At 50.8% G+C, this 15,508-nt stretch overlaps 2 protein-coding genes across 3 annotated transcripts in view; both read left to right on the top strand.

Moving 5' to 3' along the window:
• Positions 1-3,627: 3,627 nt before the first annotated feature.
• On the top strand, positions 3,628-9,227 carry CFP (complement factor properdin). The gene is made up of 9 exons (XM_061409927.1): positions 3,628-3,980; positions 4,063-4,213; positions 5,422-5,600; positions 6,072-6,242; positions 6,380-6,571; positions 6,755-6,928; positions 7,176-7,367; positions 7,528-7,639; positions 8,999-9,227. The coding sequence occupies exons 1-9, from the start codon at positions 3,908-3,910 to the stop codon at positions 9,147-9,149; spliced, it is 1,395 nt and encodes a 464-aa protein (XP_061265911.1). The 5' UTR covers positions 3,628-3,907; the 3' UTR covers positions 9,150-9,227.
• Positions 9,228-13,694: 4,467 nt separating this feature from the next.
• Positions 13,695-15,508, top strand: part of SYN1 (synapsin I) — a 55,232-nt gene continuing 53,418 nt past the window's right edge. For both annotated transcript variants that reach the window (XM_061409923.1, XM_061409922.1), the window contains exon 1: positions 13,695-14,213. In XM_061409923.1, coding sequence (XP_061265907.1) covers positions 13,837-14,213 — 377 coding nt within the window. In that variant the 5' untranslated portion in view covers positions 13,695-13,836. The remainder of the gene's footprint in view (positions 14,214-15,508) is intronic.

The raw sequence follows: 15,508 nt of genomic DNA, 5'->3' as shown, positions 1-15,508 counted from the left end.
AAGTAAGCAGGTGACTCAGTGTTTAGGAGATGGGTTGTGTGTGAAACCGTTCATGCAAGGCTGTTGGATCAACTAAAATAATGAGAGCGTATGTGTGAGAGGTTGATTGTATGAGAGAAAATAGCTGTGAGGCCAGATGGGTGCCTGAGATTTAAGATACCAGAATGCGTGATTGTATGTATGAAAACTTTCTGCGAGATTAAACTAGCAAAGACTGCATGAGTAACAGAAGAAGTGGCTGCAGCTGGGAGAGCATGAGAGGCTGTAATTTGTGTGTGTGTGTGTGTGTTCGTGTTCCTGAGCCTAGTGGCAGATGGATGCAGTTAGTACTCCAATCTAGCCAACAGGTTCAGGGACCATGGAAGTATAAGAGAAGATGATGGTGAGACAGAGTGAGTGGAAGTGTGCTAGAGACCACTTCACTGTGAGTGAGAGGCGAGGAGTAAAAAGAAGGAAGTAAGTGCCACGTGAGAGAAAACTGATGACTGAGCAGTGTGTGAGAGTGAAACATTTCATGAGAGACAGTAAACCAGAGAAAACATGCTGGTGAAAAACTGAGAAGATGAAGCTGAGCAAATGAGACACTGAGAGACTATGCGATCAGTTTGTGCAAGAAATCTGGGAGGCTCTACTTGTGTTTGAGTGTACAGGATACTCTGGCTGGATGGTGTAAACAACTAAGATGAGCTGTGAGAGACTGTGTGTGTGAGACTTGCAGAGAGCCTAGTAACAGTTGTGAATTAGTGACTACAGGATGTCAGAGGGTGAATGAGGGCAAGTGACTGTGACACTGTACCTGTGACAGAATGTCTGACAGGCTGAGGGTCTGTGAAAAACTCTAAAAGAGACTTTAAAGACTATAGAACAAAGACTGGGCATGTTGGAAGCTGCTTGCAAAGAAATGTGAGACTAGGTGACTAAGACAGTGTCTGAGACACTGATTGTGCATGAATGAAATTCAGCCTAGTCAGGCACTCTAGGTGTGTGAAATGGGCATGAGTATGGAGAGGTGGGAGAGAGAGTGACCATGTGTGTGCAGGGAACTTCCGGAGGAACTAGCGGTGGCTATAAATCACCAAACATTTGTGTATATGAGAAAATGATGGCCCGAATGAGCAGTTGAAACATCAAAACGCATGACTGTGTGTATGTGCAAAACTGACCGGTGAGAGTCATTGTGGCCTTGGCTGAAGGACACAGGCTAGATGACGTGACTGTGTGGGAAACTGTTCTTGAAAGAAGACCACAGTCAGGCTGATGTCAATGACAGCAAATGACTCCCTGAAAGAGTGGCTGAGAAAGGCTGTGTGTTCAAGTATGTATGTGATCTTGTTTGTATGTGGCTGTGGTAGAAGCTGTAAATTCTGAAGTGTGTGTATAAATATGTAAAAAAGAAGAGAGATCTCAAGAGAGAATGACTGAAACTGAATTAGTGGGTGAGAGCTGGTGGATGGATTGTGCCAGGCTTAGGGGAAAGCTCTCTTCTGTCTGTCTGCTTCCTCCTTGGGCCCTTGGGTTGGCTTCTCCCAGTTCTCCACAAGGTGAAATGCTGGAGTTTCTCAGGGCTTAGCCTGGGCTTCCCTTCTCTCTTCTCACAAGCCAAGCCCTCTCCAGATTGTTTGGTCCAGTTCCAGCACTTGAAACACTGCTGCTCCCCGCCATGATGATCACATTTTCACCTCCAATCCAGATTATTCCTCTAAGCACTTTTCAGAATCTTGAAAGCACTGTTTGTTGCATTTACTTACTCATTCAGCAGATGTTGATTGAGCACTTACTGTTTGCTGGTGCCCATCCAGGCCCTGCAGATACAGCAGTTAACAAACCAGACACAAATCCCACCTTTGTGGAGCTGGCATTGTAGTGGAGACAACAGACAAGCAACAAATGCATCGTGGTGGTGTTGCAATGATTACATGAGATAAGACTCTCAGTCTTTGTTTAAATAAGAAATCTGCAGTCATTTTATTGCCTAAACGTGTGGGAGAAGATGAAAGTAGCGACAGTCCTCTTCCCAGGGGAACCAGTAAGTAGGTACAGAGTTTAGGAATAAATGAAGTATCGATTATAACATCATTACCAGGGCAAAAGATGATTAGATAAAGCAACCAACCAGAATTACAGGTTTCTTGAGGAGTTTGTTTTCATAGGATAACAGCACTGAAGTCCTGGAAACTTAACAAGACCGCTTTGTTCAAAGACAGGCTTATGTTATCAGAAAACAGTACATCTGTAACGGATATGAATTGTCAACATGCCTTATCACCCATAAAGTAAGACCAGTATTCTTGAGAAAGCTCTGTTTTAACACACCTGACCAAATCAAATCATTCAACTTTGTTTTAATTTGCAGAATAGTGCTCCTAAATGGATGTAGAGGAAATGAGACATTGCCTTCCTAACTTTCTTACACTCCTTTTTGTTAATTAAAAAGATTTCTGTTTTTAAAGCAGGCTCTGGAGTTTCACTCATTAGGCTTATTTTTAAAAAAAGGGCTCTGTGGAGCTTAGGCTGAATTGGAATTAATTATTAACAGTAAAATAAGGACTACAACGAACAGTTTTCCTACATGAGACCCACGGAGAAAAGGGTCAGGAACTAGAATGATGGCTCTTAAAGTGTGGTCCTCGAACAGCAACATCAGTGTCAGATGGGGCTTATTAGAAATTCACCTTCTTGAGCCCCACCTCAAATCTATAGGATCAGAAACTGGGGTGGCCTGGCAATCTGGACTTAACGAACCTTCCAGATGATTCTGATGCATACTTAGATTTGAGAGCCTCTGGGCTAGAGAGTGACAGATACCCTTTTGTGAGGGAGGTGACCTTGTCTCCCTCTCTTAGAACAAAAGTCCTTTGAGGGCTAGCATTTGGGGCTTCTTATTGTCTGCTCCATCCAATGTCCAGAACAGCACTTGGCACCCAGTAGTTGCTCAATAAATGTTTAATCAATGTATTTAACAAACAGCACCTGCTGTATGCCAGGCACTAAACTAAGGACTTTTAAATACCTTAACTCCAGATCTGCTCAAAATGCCTTATGATGTTGGCTGTGTATGGGATGGGGAGGGGGGCAGTTATTACCTATCCAAGATAGTCGATGGAACGTGGCCAAGCCAACCACCCCCTCCTTGGGACCTGAAGGTACCCCCAGCTGCCCGTGGGGCAGTGGATAGCACCAGTTCAGTCCTGAATTCTCCCCGCACTCTTGCCACTTCCCCTTCTCACTTCCTTTGTGCTGACCTCCCCTCCACATTGCTGACCATGAAGAATCTCACTTTCAGGAAAGAGGAGGGTGGTGGTGAAGGCAGGATGGAGGATGAAGCAATTACCTCGATGCCCGCTCCACCCCATGAGGCAGGGCACGTTGAGCACACCGTGCTCACTTCACTAATGTTCAGCACCCCCGTGGGGTTGGCCCTGTCATTGTGGTAGAGGGCATGCTTTTTATAGGTGGGGAAACAGGCTCAGAGAGGTTCAAGTGACTTGCTCAAGGTCACACAGTGAGGAAGTTCTATCTTGCTTCCAACTGCCAGGCTCCATTTCCCCCTCAGTAAGAACTTGTCCAAGGTGCATTGAATGAGTGCCCATGGGCTGCTGGGCGGGGCCTGGGGTGCTGGGGATATGGTGACAAACACAATAGGACCTCACAAGAGTGATGCAGGAAGTAGGGAGGGGAGAGGAGAGGAGAGGAGGAAGCTCAGGGACAGAGGTGGCCAGGAGAGTTTGGAGCTGAAGAGACCAGCACAGTACCCTCCCCTCCCCCCACTCCTCCTCTCCCACACTGCCCTTCGCCCTCCTAGTTCCTCCTGCCCCTGGTTCCTCTTTTCCACTAACTCTGGGAGCAGGTCAGCGCACATAAAGCCAGGCCTCCTCCCTGGCGGGGCTGCAGGGGTACAGTGCTCAACATGCCCGCCCAAGCACAGGCCCTGCTGCTGCTGCTGCTGCTGCCACTGCTGCTGCTCACCTTGCCAGCCACAGGTGAGTGGATGGGGGCCCAACTGGCCCCCAGGGGTGCCTGGGCTCCTCACAACCCTGACCATGCTCCCCCACCCTGTTACAGGCTCAGACCCTGTATTCTGCTTCGCCCAGTATGAGGAATCTACGGGCAAGTGCAAGGACCTCCTTGGGAGAGGGGTCAGCATGGAAGACTGCTGTCTCAATGCTGGCTATGCCTTCCAGAAGCCTGGCAGCAATCTCTGTATGGCGTGCAGGTCAGGGGGAGCCTGGGGTTTGTGGGAGGCAAAAAGGACTGTATGTGGGGCAACACAGAACTTGGGCTCTTGCCTTCTCTGAGATTCTCCAGCATGGCTCCAAGGCCCTGATCACAACTGTAGCTCCAGGTCTCTCAGCCTTGGCTCTGTTGACACTTAGGGGCCAGAAAATTATTTCTTTGTGAGGGGCTGACCTGTGCAGGGCAGAATGTGTTATCACATCCCTGGCCTCCCAGTAGTTATCAGTAGCAATCTGCAGCAACTCAAATGTCTCCAGACAGGTGAAAGTCACCCCTGGTTGAGAACCAAGATGGCTTACACATATTGCGCACTTCTTGCATACCAGAAGCATTGTGGGTGGGTTGCTGCTCGGCTATTTCTGAGGGTAGCTCAAGCCCTCATAAATGGTGATGACAGCTCATATGGCATGTTCATACTGTATAGAGACATTGCAGGAAGGGAAGTGTTTGGGCAATTCTGAGGGCAACTCCAGGCTCCAAATTAAAATGACACTTCACATTCATTGAATACTTCCAGCATCCTGATTCATTGCAGATACTGGGAGTAGTAGAGGATTTTTGAGAGGATTTTTGAGTAGCTCTAGTCTCTTAATCATAATGCCTGCTGACATATATTGAGCCCTTTCTGTATGTCAGACATATTTTCTAACTGCTTACTATATATCCCATATACACCACCAGATACACTGTGTATACCCCAGATACACACAGCTACAGGGATGTGTAGCTTGGGGATTTTTGAAGGCAGGCCCCTAGTTGTTAACAGGTCTCATCTGTTTAGCATTATGCCATGGTGGGGGTGGGGTTTTTGAGCTCATTGGGATGATGGCTCCTATTTATTAAACACTTCCTGTTTGCCTGCTGCCATGCATAGTTGTGGCCTGGTGGGCTTTTGACAGCAGTTCTGGGCCCCTAGTCCTTATCCTTGTTTACTGCGTGCCTGGCACTGTCCTTGGGAGTCTTCAAAGGGTAACTCCAGATTCCTGATGATGAAGGTAAATGATAAGTGTTTACTGAGTGTTCACCTCTTCCTGTTCAATCCCCCAACATCACTAAGAGGTAGGTACTCCCATCATTCCATTCTGCATACATTTATCCCGCATTCCTGCCTGTGCCTACACACACTCTGGTCCCGTATACCATCCTTGCCAGAGTGTGCCAGGGTGGGACGTGTGCTTCTCCCTACAGGCTCCCACAGTGGTCACCGTGGTCCGCATGGACCCCCTGCTCAGTGACCTGCACTGAGGGCTCCCAGTTGCGGCACCGGCACTGCACAGGCTGGGGTGAGCAATGCTTCCCCGAGAAGGTGGAGCCTGGAACCTTCCAGTGGCAGCTACAGGCCTGTGAGGACCAGCCATGCTGTCCTGGTGAGGAAGATCAGCAAGGCGGGCGAGCACTGTCAGTTACCTGGCACCGGGAACAATCAAGGCAAAAGCCCTGAGGGTGGAACTGTGCTCGATGTTTGTGAGGTGTCAAGGAGGAGGTCAGCATGGTTGGGGTAGAGTGATGAGAGGTGAGGTCATAGGGTGACTGACCCCTGTAGGTCATGGTGAGGATGTCAGCTTTTATTCTGAGTGATGTAGTGATGGCAGAAAAACGTGATTTGATTTGGGTTGTGACAGATCCCTTTTGCTGTCAGGAAGACAAACTATGTGCTGAGTAGCAAAGCAAAGGGACCAGTGTGAAGGCTACTGCAATAGTCCAGATGGGCAATGATGGTAGGCCAGGTATGGCAGAAACTGTGGGGATAGGATAAGCTGATGTGGGGTACATGAGGAAGCCTGGACCACTGAGTAATACCACCACCTCCATCTTGTTCCTTCTTTTCTCTTCCACAGAGATGGGTGGCTGGTCCAACTGGGGACCCTGGGCAGCTTGCTCTGTCACCTGCTCTAGAGGGATCAAGATTCGTCGTCGAGCATGTAATCGCCCCACCCCCAAGTGTGGGGGCCACTGCATAGGAGAGGCACAGGAGTCAGAGCCCTGTGACACCAAACAAGTCTGCCCCAGTGAGTGAGGGCAACCACTGGGCAATGATGTGGGCACCCAGGGTGGGTCCAGGGGTTACAGCAGGGAACTTCCATGTTGTGAAGACTTCAACATGCATGACCACACTTGGTATCTCCCCACCCCTACCCCATCACAGCACATGGGGCCTGGGCTGCTTGGGGCCCCTGGGGCCCCTGCTCAGGCACCTGCCACGGTGGACCCAGTGCAGCTGTGGAGAGACGAAGCCGCACATGCTCTGCACCTGAGCCCTCCACACAGCCTCCTGGGAATCCCTGCTCAGGGTCACCCTATGAGCAGCGGGTCTGCACCGGCCTGCCACCTTGCCCAGGTACTGGGGAATGAGACCTCTGCTCTTAACTTATATGGAGATTGCTCTGACATTTCAAGAGACAGAGATCTGAGACCATGTGACCATGGAGCTTTTCGTTTGGGAGCAGTCTGCCTCATGGGTCTAGGGGCTGAGTCAGGGAGACTGAGGTGGCCTTTCTCCTCACTTCTGTCCTCCCGACAGTGGCTGGTGGCTGGGGGCCATGGGGTGCTGTGAGCCCCTGCCCTGTGACCTGCGGCCTGGGTAAGATCCAGGAACAACGGACATGTGATCACCCTGTGCCCCAGCATGGGGGCCCCTTCTGTGTCGGTGATGGCACCCGGACGCACGTCTGCAACACGGCTGTGCACTGCCCTGGTCAGCACCCCAAGATGCCCGATTTCCATGCCTAAGGCCCCCGGCCATCTCTGCTGCCCAATTCCTGCTGTTAATGACTTGTTCCTGCCTCTAATCCCTCCATTCCTGGCCCTAGTGCCTTGATTCCATGTCTGATCCCCCTTTCCCACATCCAGTCCTTCCCATTGTCTTCCTCAGCCCCCCTTCCTTCCTCTGAACCCCCTGACTCTCTTCTTTGGTGCAAGCCCAGCTGCCCCTGTCTCTGCAGTGAATGGACAGTGGGGGCTCTGGGGGGAGTGGAGCAACTGCATCCGCCCAAGCATTAAACACATCAGCTGCCAGGAGATCCCAGGCCAGCAGACACGCTCCAGGATCTGCAAGGGCCGCAAATTTGACGGACAGCGATGTGTTGGGAAACAGCAGGATATCCGGCACTGCTACAACATCCAGCGCTGCTTCTGTGAGTGCCCCCAGGAACCATGCTGCGAGGGTGGGGCAGCCCATGCAGGGACAGGGGCTTTCTGACTCTGCCGCGGACCCCATGTTCCTGCAGCCTCTCTCTCACAAGCCCCCCACCAAGACCTCTAATTCTGACTCAGGAACCTCTCCCCTCTTTGCAGGGGAAGGCTCCTGGTCGGAGTGGAGTACCTGGGGGCTGTGCATACCCCCATGTGGACCCAACCCCATCCGCACCCGCCAGCGCCTCTGCCAGGCCACGCTCCCCAAGTTCTCGTGAGTGAGGGGGCAATGTGCCTTGGAGGGGGTTATGATAGTGATATGTCAGCATATAGGGCAGGAGGGTTGGTCACCACCAAACAGGGCTTCTGTCACTGGGTCCAAGGTGCCTGCCTGGCTGAGTACCATCTTCCAGTTGTAGGAAGAGGGGAGAAACTAAAGAAGAAGCTGAGAAAGAGGATGTTGAGGGGAGAATCGGTAACATCTGTGCCCTTCAGTCACTGTTTCAGTCACTCAGCCATTCTCCCATTCACTCTGTCCTTCCTGTGTCCATATGCTCTGCTTCCTTAGTTACCCAAGCTTTGATTTGCCCATTCAGTCACTCATGCCCCCATTCACCCTCTCATTCCCTCTGTCACCTGTGCCCCAAGACGCTCTAAGACCTTTTTGGCAACAGTTGCAAACACACAGAACCCAGATCCCATGGGTTCCCCTCAGGGATACAGGCCCACTCCACCCTGACAGAAGACATCTGAGGAATGGTTGACATGTTGGGTCTGGGTCCAGGAAGCTGATTGGGCCTCCCCTGGCAGGAAGGGGTTGGGAAACACTTCCCCACCATCAAAACTGTGAGCAGAGTCCTGGACACAGGTAATCAGCTGCCTGAAATGTTTGCAGATGGCCAGGGTGGCCCAGGTGTTGGAGAGGGTTAAAACACTTATGCTTTCCTTATTTCTACTAGGTTAAGTGGCCTCTTCCCAACTCGTGGAAGGCCTGCTACCTGGTCACCAGGTGTGGGGTTTAGAGTGGGTCTGGAAGAAGAGTTACGGGTGTTGAATGGAGACACAAAGGACTTGACAGAGGGAGGGAATGAATGGAGAAAGGACTGATTGGGAGAATCGGGATGGGAGTGAATGGAGGGTTTGCCTAATGGAAGAAATGACCCAGGCGAAGACCGTTTTGGACATGGGGCTTAGTCTAAATAAAGTGTAAGAAAGAACTAGAGATTGACCTGGGGGCAGAGATTTGGGCCCAACAACAAGGCTTTGAATGCCAAAACAAGGCATTTGGATTCTTCCCAGTGGGCAATGGGGAAAGAAATAAAAGGTTTTAAAGGTAAGAGATGGTAGCTCATATCAATAATTACCAACATTTATTGAGCACTTACTGTGTACCAGACATGACTCTGAGCACTTTACTTGAATCAACTCATTTATCCTCACTCAGCCCAGTGAGGAGACTATTATTATTCCCATTTTTCAGATGAGGAAAACTGAGGCACAGAGGAGATAAATTGCCCAGTATCTCCCAGCTAAAAATATACATATAATGTATCCACTCAGTAAGAGTTTGTTGAACGCATTCTTGCCTTCCCTGAGCTTTTCCTCTTCATCCCCATCCCTACTAATGCACCAGGCCCACCGTTACCATGGTCGAAGGTCAGGGTGAGAAGAACGTGACCTTCTGGGGGAAACCGTCTGCAAAGTGCGATGTGCTGCAGGGGCAGAACGTGATGGTGGAGGAGAAACGGCCATGTCTACACGTGCCTCCCTGCAAAGAACCCTGAGGATGAGAATTCTTACATCTCTCTCTTCCACTCTGACCCCCGACTTCTCAGACTTAAATAAACTAGCCTTTTTCCCAAGAGTGGGGCCATAGCATCTTCTAGGCCAAAGAGCGCAGCACAGGCGAAGTCGCAGTGGCCTGTGGTGGAAAACAGTACTTTCCACTGTGGCCACGGTATGACGGAAGTGAAGGTGCGTATCCGAATACTCATCCCTGCTGTAGCCTTGATGTCTGCCCCCTTCTCTGTCAGTGCCCTGGGGCACCCAGCACGTCCCTCTGCAGAGCTCTGATTTATGAGCTTTCTGATTGGCTATATGCCTTGGCAGGCACTTTCTGATTGGCTGGAGTGCTTGTTTTCCTTCTCCCTACTAAAGGCTCCCTCAGCTGGCAGATTCTGCGTCAATCCGGCAAAGAGGCGTGGCTGGGGTTGGAGCCCCGCAGAGCGAACATCTGCACCCACCCACTCCCAACAGCCCAGCTCCAACACCACAATTAGTGGCGACAAATAGCTCCGCAAGGCAGAGGTGGGGGGATGGGGGACCGAGGAAGTGCCTATGAGGGGCTCTGAACTGGGACAGGAGCAAAGAGAAGGTATAGTCAGCATCTGCCAGGAGGAGCCCCCAAGACACTCAGACACATTTCTTTAGGGTTCGTTCATTCATTCAACACTTATTAGCATCTACTGTATACTAGAGCTAAGTCTGGGCTTCCGGTGAAGGAAGGCTGGTAGAGAAGACATCTGAGCCAGGGAACAGACCAAAATGGGAGATCCTTTCATTCGAACATTTATTTAACATTTAGCAACGCTTACTGTGTAAATAGCGCTGGACATCATGGGAGATGGGGAAGAAGAGTCAGAGCAATATGTATTTCCCCAGTGAAGAGAACAAGGATGTGTGCCTGGTAGTGTTTTAAGACTTTCCATAGCATGAATTCATTTAACCCAAACAAACATATGAGGTCAATATTATTATCTGCATTTTACCCAGGAGGGAACAGGCATAGCAAGGTAATGGGCTAGACATTTGGGAAACACCATGCCAGGAGCAGAGTTTAGGAGTTTGTCCTGTGAGTGGAGGGGCGCCTTTGTGTGGGAGGCTTCAGATGGGAGATCTGTGACACCCAGAGTCTGTCAGGCTGCTCACTTCTCTGGGTCAATTTTCCCTTGTGTAAAATGGATCAATTGATGGGTAGGGGTAAAGATGAAATCAATGAATATTAGTTATCATAAGAGGAATGAGCCTGAGTGAGGGAGTCTGGTTGCTACTGCAGGGTATGAGAAAGTTATACGTCTATAAGAAAGTGGAAATTTGGCTGTATGTGTATATTGTGAGGCACATATCTTTGTGTATGTGTGATAGGAAGACCTATAGGGTCTCTGCAAGAATTAAGGATATATTGAGTATGTGTGGAGTGCATGTGAAGTTACAACTGTGTGCACCATAACAATGTGTGAGTTATAAGGGTGTGGGGGTATATGTGTGCACATGCTCATACACACATACACAGATGGCGTGGATATGTATTGTGAGTTATAAACATGGGTGCATGTGTGCTCAGTTGTGTCTGACTCTTTGGGACCCCTGCCAGGCTCTTCTGTCCATGGGATTATCCTGGCAAGAATACTGGAGTGGGTTGCCATTTCCTCCTCCAGGGGATCTTCCTGACCCAGGGATCAAACCCATGTCTCCTGCAGCTCCTACATTGGCAGGCGGATTCTTTACCACTGAGCCACCTGGGAAGCCCATAAACATGGGTACAATACTGATTACAAACATATGTCAAGGGTGTGCGTTTCAGAGTCTGCTCACCAGTGCACAACAAAGAAAAACATTCTTGGAGCCCCTTCTGTATGTTCCTTCCTGCTGGAGAAGATGAAGTTAGTGCAGAGTTGAGACACTCCTTCGGGGTGGGGGTGGGAAACTCTTCATTCTTCTACAAAAAATTAATTTCTGGAAAATGAGCTACCTGGAGGAAGGGGGTGACACTGAGGGGCATGGTACTATAAACCTGGCAACAGGGCCACTGGGAAGAGGCAGTCTAGAGACAGACTCCTAAGGAGCCCGACTTCTTACTCCTAGAGGATCCAAAAAGGTCTGTAGACCTGCAGCTGCTCCTGTCCCTCAGAGAAGTCACCACAGACCCAGCAGAGCTTGTTTGCTTCCATTACTGAGCAAAAACTGGGGAGCATATACTTTGCAATGTTGGGAAATACCCAATTTCTGGGCAGTTCCCCATCTGGGGAACACTGGAATGTGGGATGCCAAAGGGCATCCATGAGGGAGAGAGAAGGAATGGCCAAAGCAAAGGCCTGCAGGTGGACTGAAGCTGGCTGGGATGGAGGAGGGAGCAGAGGCAATGGACAGTTGGAGCCTAAGGGGAGAGGGGACTTCCTGGAGACCTTGGCCAAAAGTGATCCTTGAGAGAGAAAGAAAGGACACTCCTGGCAGAAGTCACAGCACTCCTCCACCCCTATCTTTTAGAGTTGGTCAGGTGATTGTTTTTACAGGTGAGGAAGCTGAGTTTCAGAGATGTTAAGTCACTTTTCCAAGAGTATAGTAGAGGGCCAGTTTGAATCCAGGCACTCCGACTCCAGACCTCACACCATGACCTTGTTTGTACACGCCAAAGATTTAATAAATGGAGAATGTACAAACGAATAAGTGGATGATTCATTTGAAAGTCCTTCAGGCAGAAAAGACTCCAAATCTGCCTATGTCTCTGTGTGTCCATGTGGTGCCTCTGTGTGTGTGTGTGTGTGTGTGTGTGTGTGTGTGTAGGCGTATTCATGTGCATGTATGCATGTATGCCCATGAGTATTACCCTGGGCTTGTGTCAGTATAGATACTTAGATCGGTGTATTCTATCTCTGTATTTTCTTCAGGCAGAAAAGACTACAAATCTGCCTACTTCTTGCCATATCTTCTTCCATATCACTTGGTCCACCATCATCACTCACTATGCCCCACAAGGCCCTGCTCCATCTGGACCCTGCTAACCTCTCTGACCCCTTCTCCTGCCACAATCTCCCTCCCTCACTCTGCTCCAGCCACACTGACATCCCTTTCTGGCACATTCTTTTTTAAAAAGTATGTATCACAAAGTGAACATGACCCTTTGAGAATGAATTGGAGTTCTTGGATTCCATCTGTAAAACGGAAATCATATTACCCACTCCATAGTTTTGTGAGAATTGGGTACAATCAGTCAGCGAATTATTATTTTTAAATAAATTTGTGTCTTCACTGTAATCAGGATCTTATAGGAGCTTTCACAGCCCACCTCTGCCTAGACTACAAAGATCATTTGCACATGTGGCCCATGTGGCAAACATGTGGCACCTACAGCTTGCATACCCTAGGATGGGTCTGCCTTTGCCAGTGGAAAGCTCTCTGGTACAGAGGATGATAGCCTTGGGCACTGACAATGCCAGGTCGATATCATGGTTTCTGACTGTGTCCAGGGCAAAAGGATGGGGGCTTGTTGGCCGAGTGTGTGTGGGGAGAGATGAACACACGTCAGGACTAGACTTCAGGGAATGTGTCTGTATGGAGATCTGGGTTTGTCCATGATTGTGGGTGCATTTTGTCTGAGGGTGCATGCTCATGTGAGTTTCCCTAGGCCTCTGTGTATCTGTGTGGTACCTCTGGGTGTGTGTGTGTGTGTGTGTGTGTGTGTGTGTGTGTAGGCGTATTCATGTGCATGTATGCAGGTATGCCCATGAATATTACCCTGGGCTTGTTTGTGTCAGTATAGATACTTAGATCGGTGTGTTCTATCTCTGTACATGCCTCCGTATGTTTCCCTACTTTTGTGTATTTCTATATGTATCTCCACGTACGTGTCATTCCCAGTGTGCCTCCAGGACGCCCCCCAACCCTGGGCAAGAGTGTACACTCCACCCAAGTGTCCACCTCCACCTGTCTGATGCTGCTACACCACCCCTGCATCCATCTCTCTGCCTAGCTAAGCCTATGTGGACGTGGGAAACTGATCTTGCAGAGTACTGCGTGTGACCCTCGGCTCTCGCTGTGAAGGGGTTATTTCTCTACTTTTGAGTTTCTAAGTATAACTACATTCCCACCCGCCAAATGCCTCCTGTGGTGAATATCAACACTGGGAACCTACTATCCGCAGAGGGTCCTAGGTGTGGGTGCGAGTGCATGTGAAGACCAGGATGAGACAGGGAGGGAGGCTTGCCTGACGCACCCACCCTACCCTCCGGACAGGCTTCCACCCCGCCCCCATCCCCAAATTGCGCACCCCCAATCGGAGGCGGGGGAGGGGAGACAGGATGCGGCGTGGCGCTTGCGCACTTATGCCTTCAGCACCGCGGACAGCTCCTTCGCCCCCGCCTGCCGGCGCGCGCCGCCGCCGCCCCAGCACTGAAGGCGCGCTGACGTCACTCGCCGCTCCTCTACAAACTCCCCTTCGCAGTCGCCTTGGTCGCGTCCGCGCTGCCGCCGGCCCAGCCGGACTGCACCACACGGGGCGCGAAATAGGGGGTCACGGGCGCGACCAACCGCGCTGCGGCGGCGGCGGCGACTCAGCGCTGCCTCAGTCTGCAGCGGGCAGCGGAAGAGACGTGTCGTGCCTGAGAGCGCAGCGGTGCTCCTGGGCCCCTCGCGGTCCGCCCCCGCGGCTCCTGACCAGACTGCTCCTAAGACCCCCTGCCCCACGCCGCAGCCATGAACTACCTGCGGCGCCGCCTGTCGGACAGCAACTTCATGGCCAATCTGCCAAATGGGTACATGACAGACCTGCAGCGCCCGCAGCCGCCCCCACCGCCGCCCGCTGCCCCTAGTCCTGGGGCCACGACCGGTCCTGCGACCGCCACTGCCGAGAGGGCCTCTTCGGCCGCCCCCGTGGCCTCTCCGGCTGCCCCTAGCCCCGGGTCCTCGGGGGGCGGTGGCTTCTTCTCGTCGCTGTCCAATGCGGTCAAGCAGACCACGGCGGCCGCGGCCGCCACCTTCAGCGAGCAGGTGGGCGGCGGCTCTGGGGGCGCAGGCCGTGGGGGCGCCGCCGCCAGGGTGCTGCTGGTAATCGACGAGCCCCACACCGACTGGTAAGCCACTGCTGCGGACGTCCCCCCGCGGTTCTGGGTCCCCAGATCATCCCATGATGAGCAAGTATTGAGCGCCGCTTGTTTGCCCTCTGTCTGCCCCCCTCGCCCAAACCCTCTTCCTTTAAATTATTATACGAAGCGCTTACTGTGTGCCCCGCCCTTGCCTCCCCGCTGCCCTCACCCAGGGCTTCTTGATCCATACAGGGAGCAGTTATCAGGCGCCTGCTGTGTGCCTCCATCCCACAAACCTGACTTCAGTATATCCTGTGAGCATTCAAGAGTCTGATGTGCCCTGCACCCCGCAGTCCGTGCCCCCAAAGGTCTTGTCCTCTAATGGATCTTGTGAGCATTTATCAAGTACCGGCAGTGTGCCTCAGTGGGGAGCCCTTCCTCAAGGCGTTTGGCTTACATGAATTCTGTGAACATTTGTTGGGAGCTTGCTATCTGTTTTGTCCTCCTCAGTCCTTGCCCTAAGACCTTCTCTGATCTCGTGAGCATGTATCCAGAGTGCACCCCACCCCAGCCCTCACCTCAAAAACCTTTTAAACTATTCACTGAACATTGATTGAGTGCCTGCTGTGTATCCCACCCCAGCTTCTTGCCAAAACATTGCCTTTAATGGATCCTGTGAGTTTTTATTTAATTCCTTCTGTGTGCCCCAGTTCAGTCCCCCTAAGGGCTTATTTCTCCAAAGGATCTAAGAATCATTTATTAAGGGCCTGGTGTATGCCCCATCCCCAAGCCCTTTCCTCAAACATATTTTCCTTAAATGAGTTCTATGAGCAGTTTTAAACCTACTGTGTGAGGCTTATCTTCACACTCTCTGCTCTAAATCCTTTTCCTACAACAGACAGATCTAGAAGGCATTCATTTGAGTGCCTCCCCTACCACCTATTCTCAAACTACTTCTTCAATGATCTTTCCTTTGGTGGACCCACCAAGCCTTTATTAACTGCCTGATCTAAAGGTGTGAGCCTTCTCTAAAGGTTCTTTCCTTCAGTGTATTCAGCAAGCATTTATTGAGTGCCCACTGTTTATGTCACCCCAGACCCTTGCCCCAATGCCTTTTCCTCCAGTGGCTTCAGTCTGTATATATTGAGCACCATCTGCATGACTCAACCTCAGACCTTCTCCATAAAGACCTTTGCCTCCAGTTAATACAGTGATCATATATCTGCACTTACTGTGTAGAGCATTTCAATCTGTCTTTCCATATACCTCTTTAAAAAATCACTCCTGGAGCATTTGTGGAGTACCCACTGTGTGCCGATTCTGTGCCTTCTCCATAAAAGCCT

Source organism: Bos javanicus, chromosome X, assembly GCF_032452875.1.
Source record: "Bos javanicus breed banteng chromosome X, ARS-OSU_banteng_1.0, whole genome shotgun sequence".
Lineage (NCBI taxonomy): Eukaryota > Metazoa > Chordata > Mammalia > Artiodactyla > Bovidae > Bos > Bos javanicus.
The sequence above is the reverse complement of the archived record's forward strand: the minus strand, read 5'-3'. Positions and strand labels throughout refer to the sequence as shown.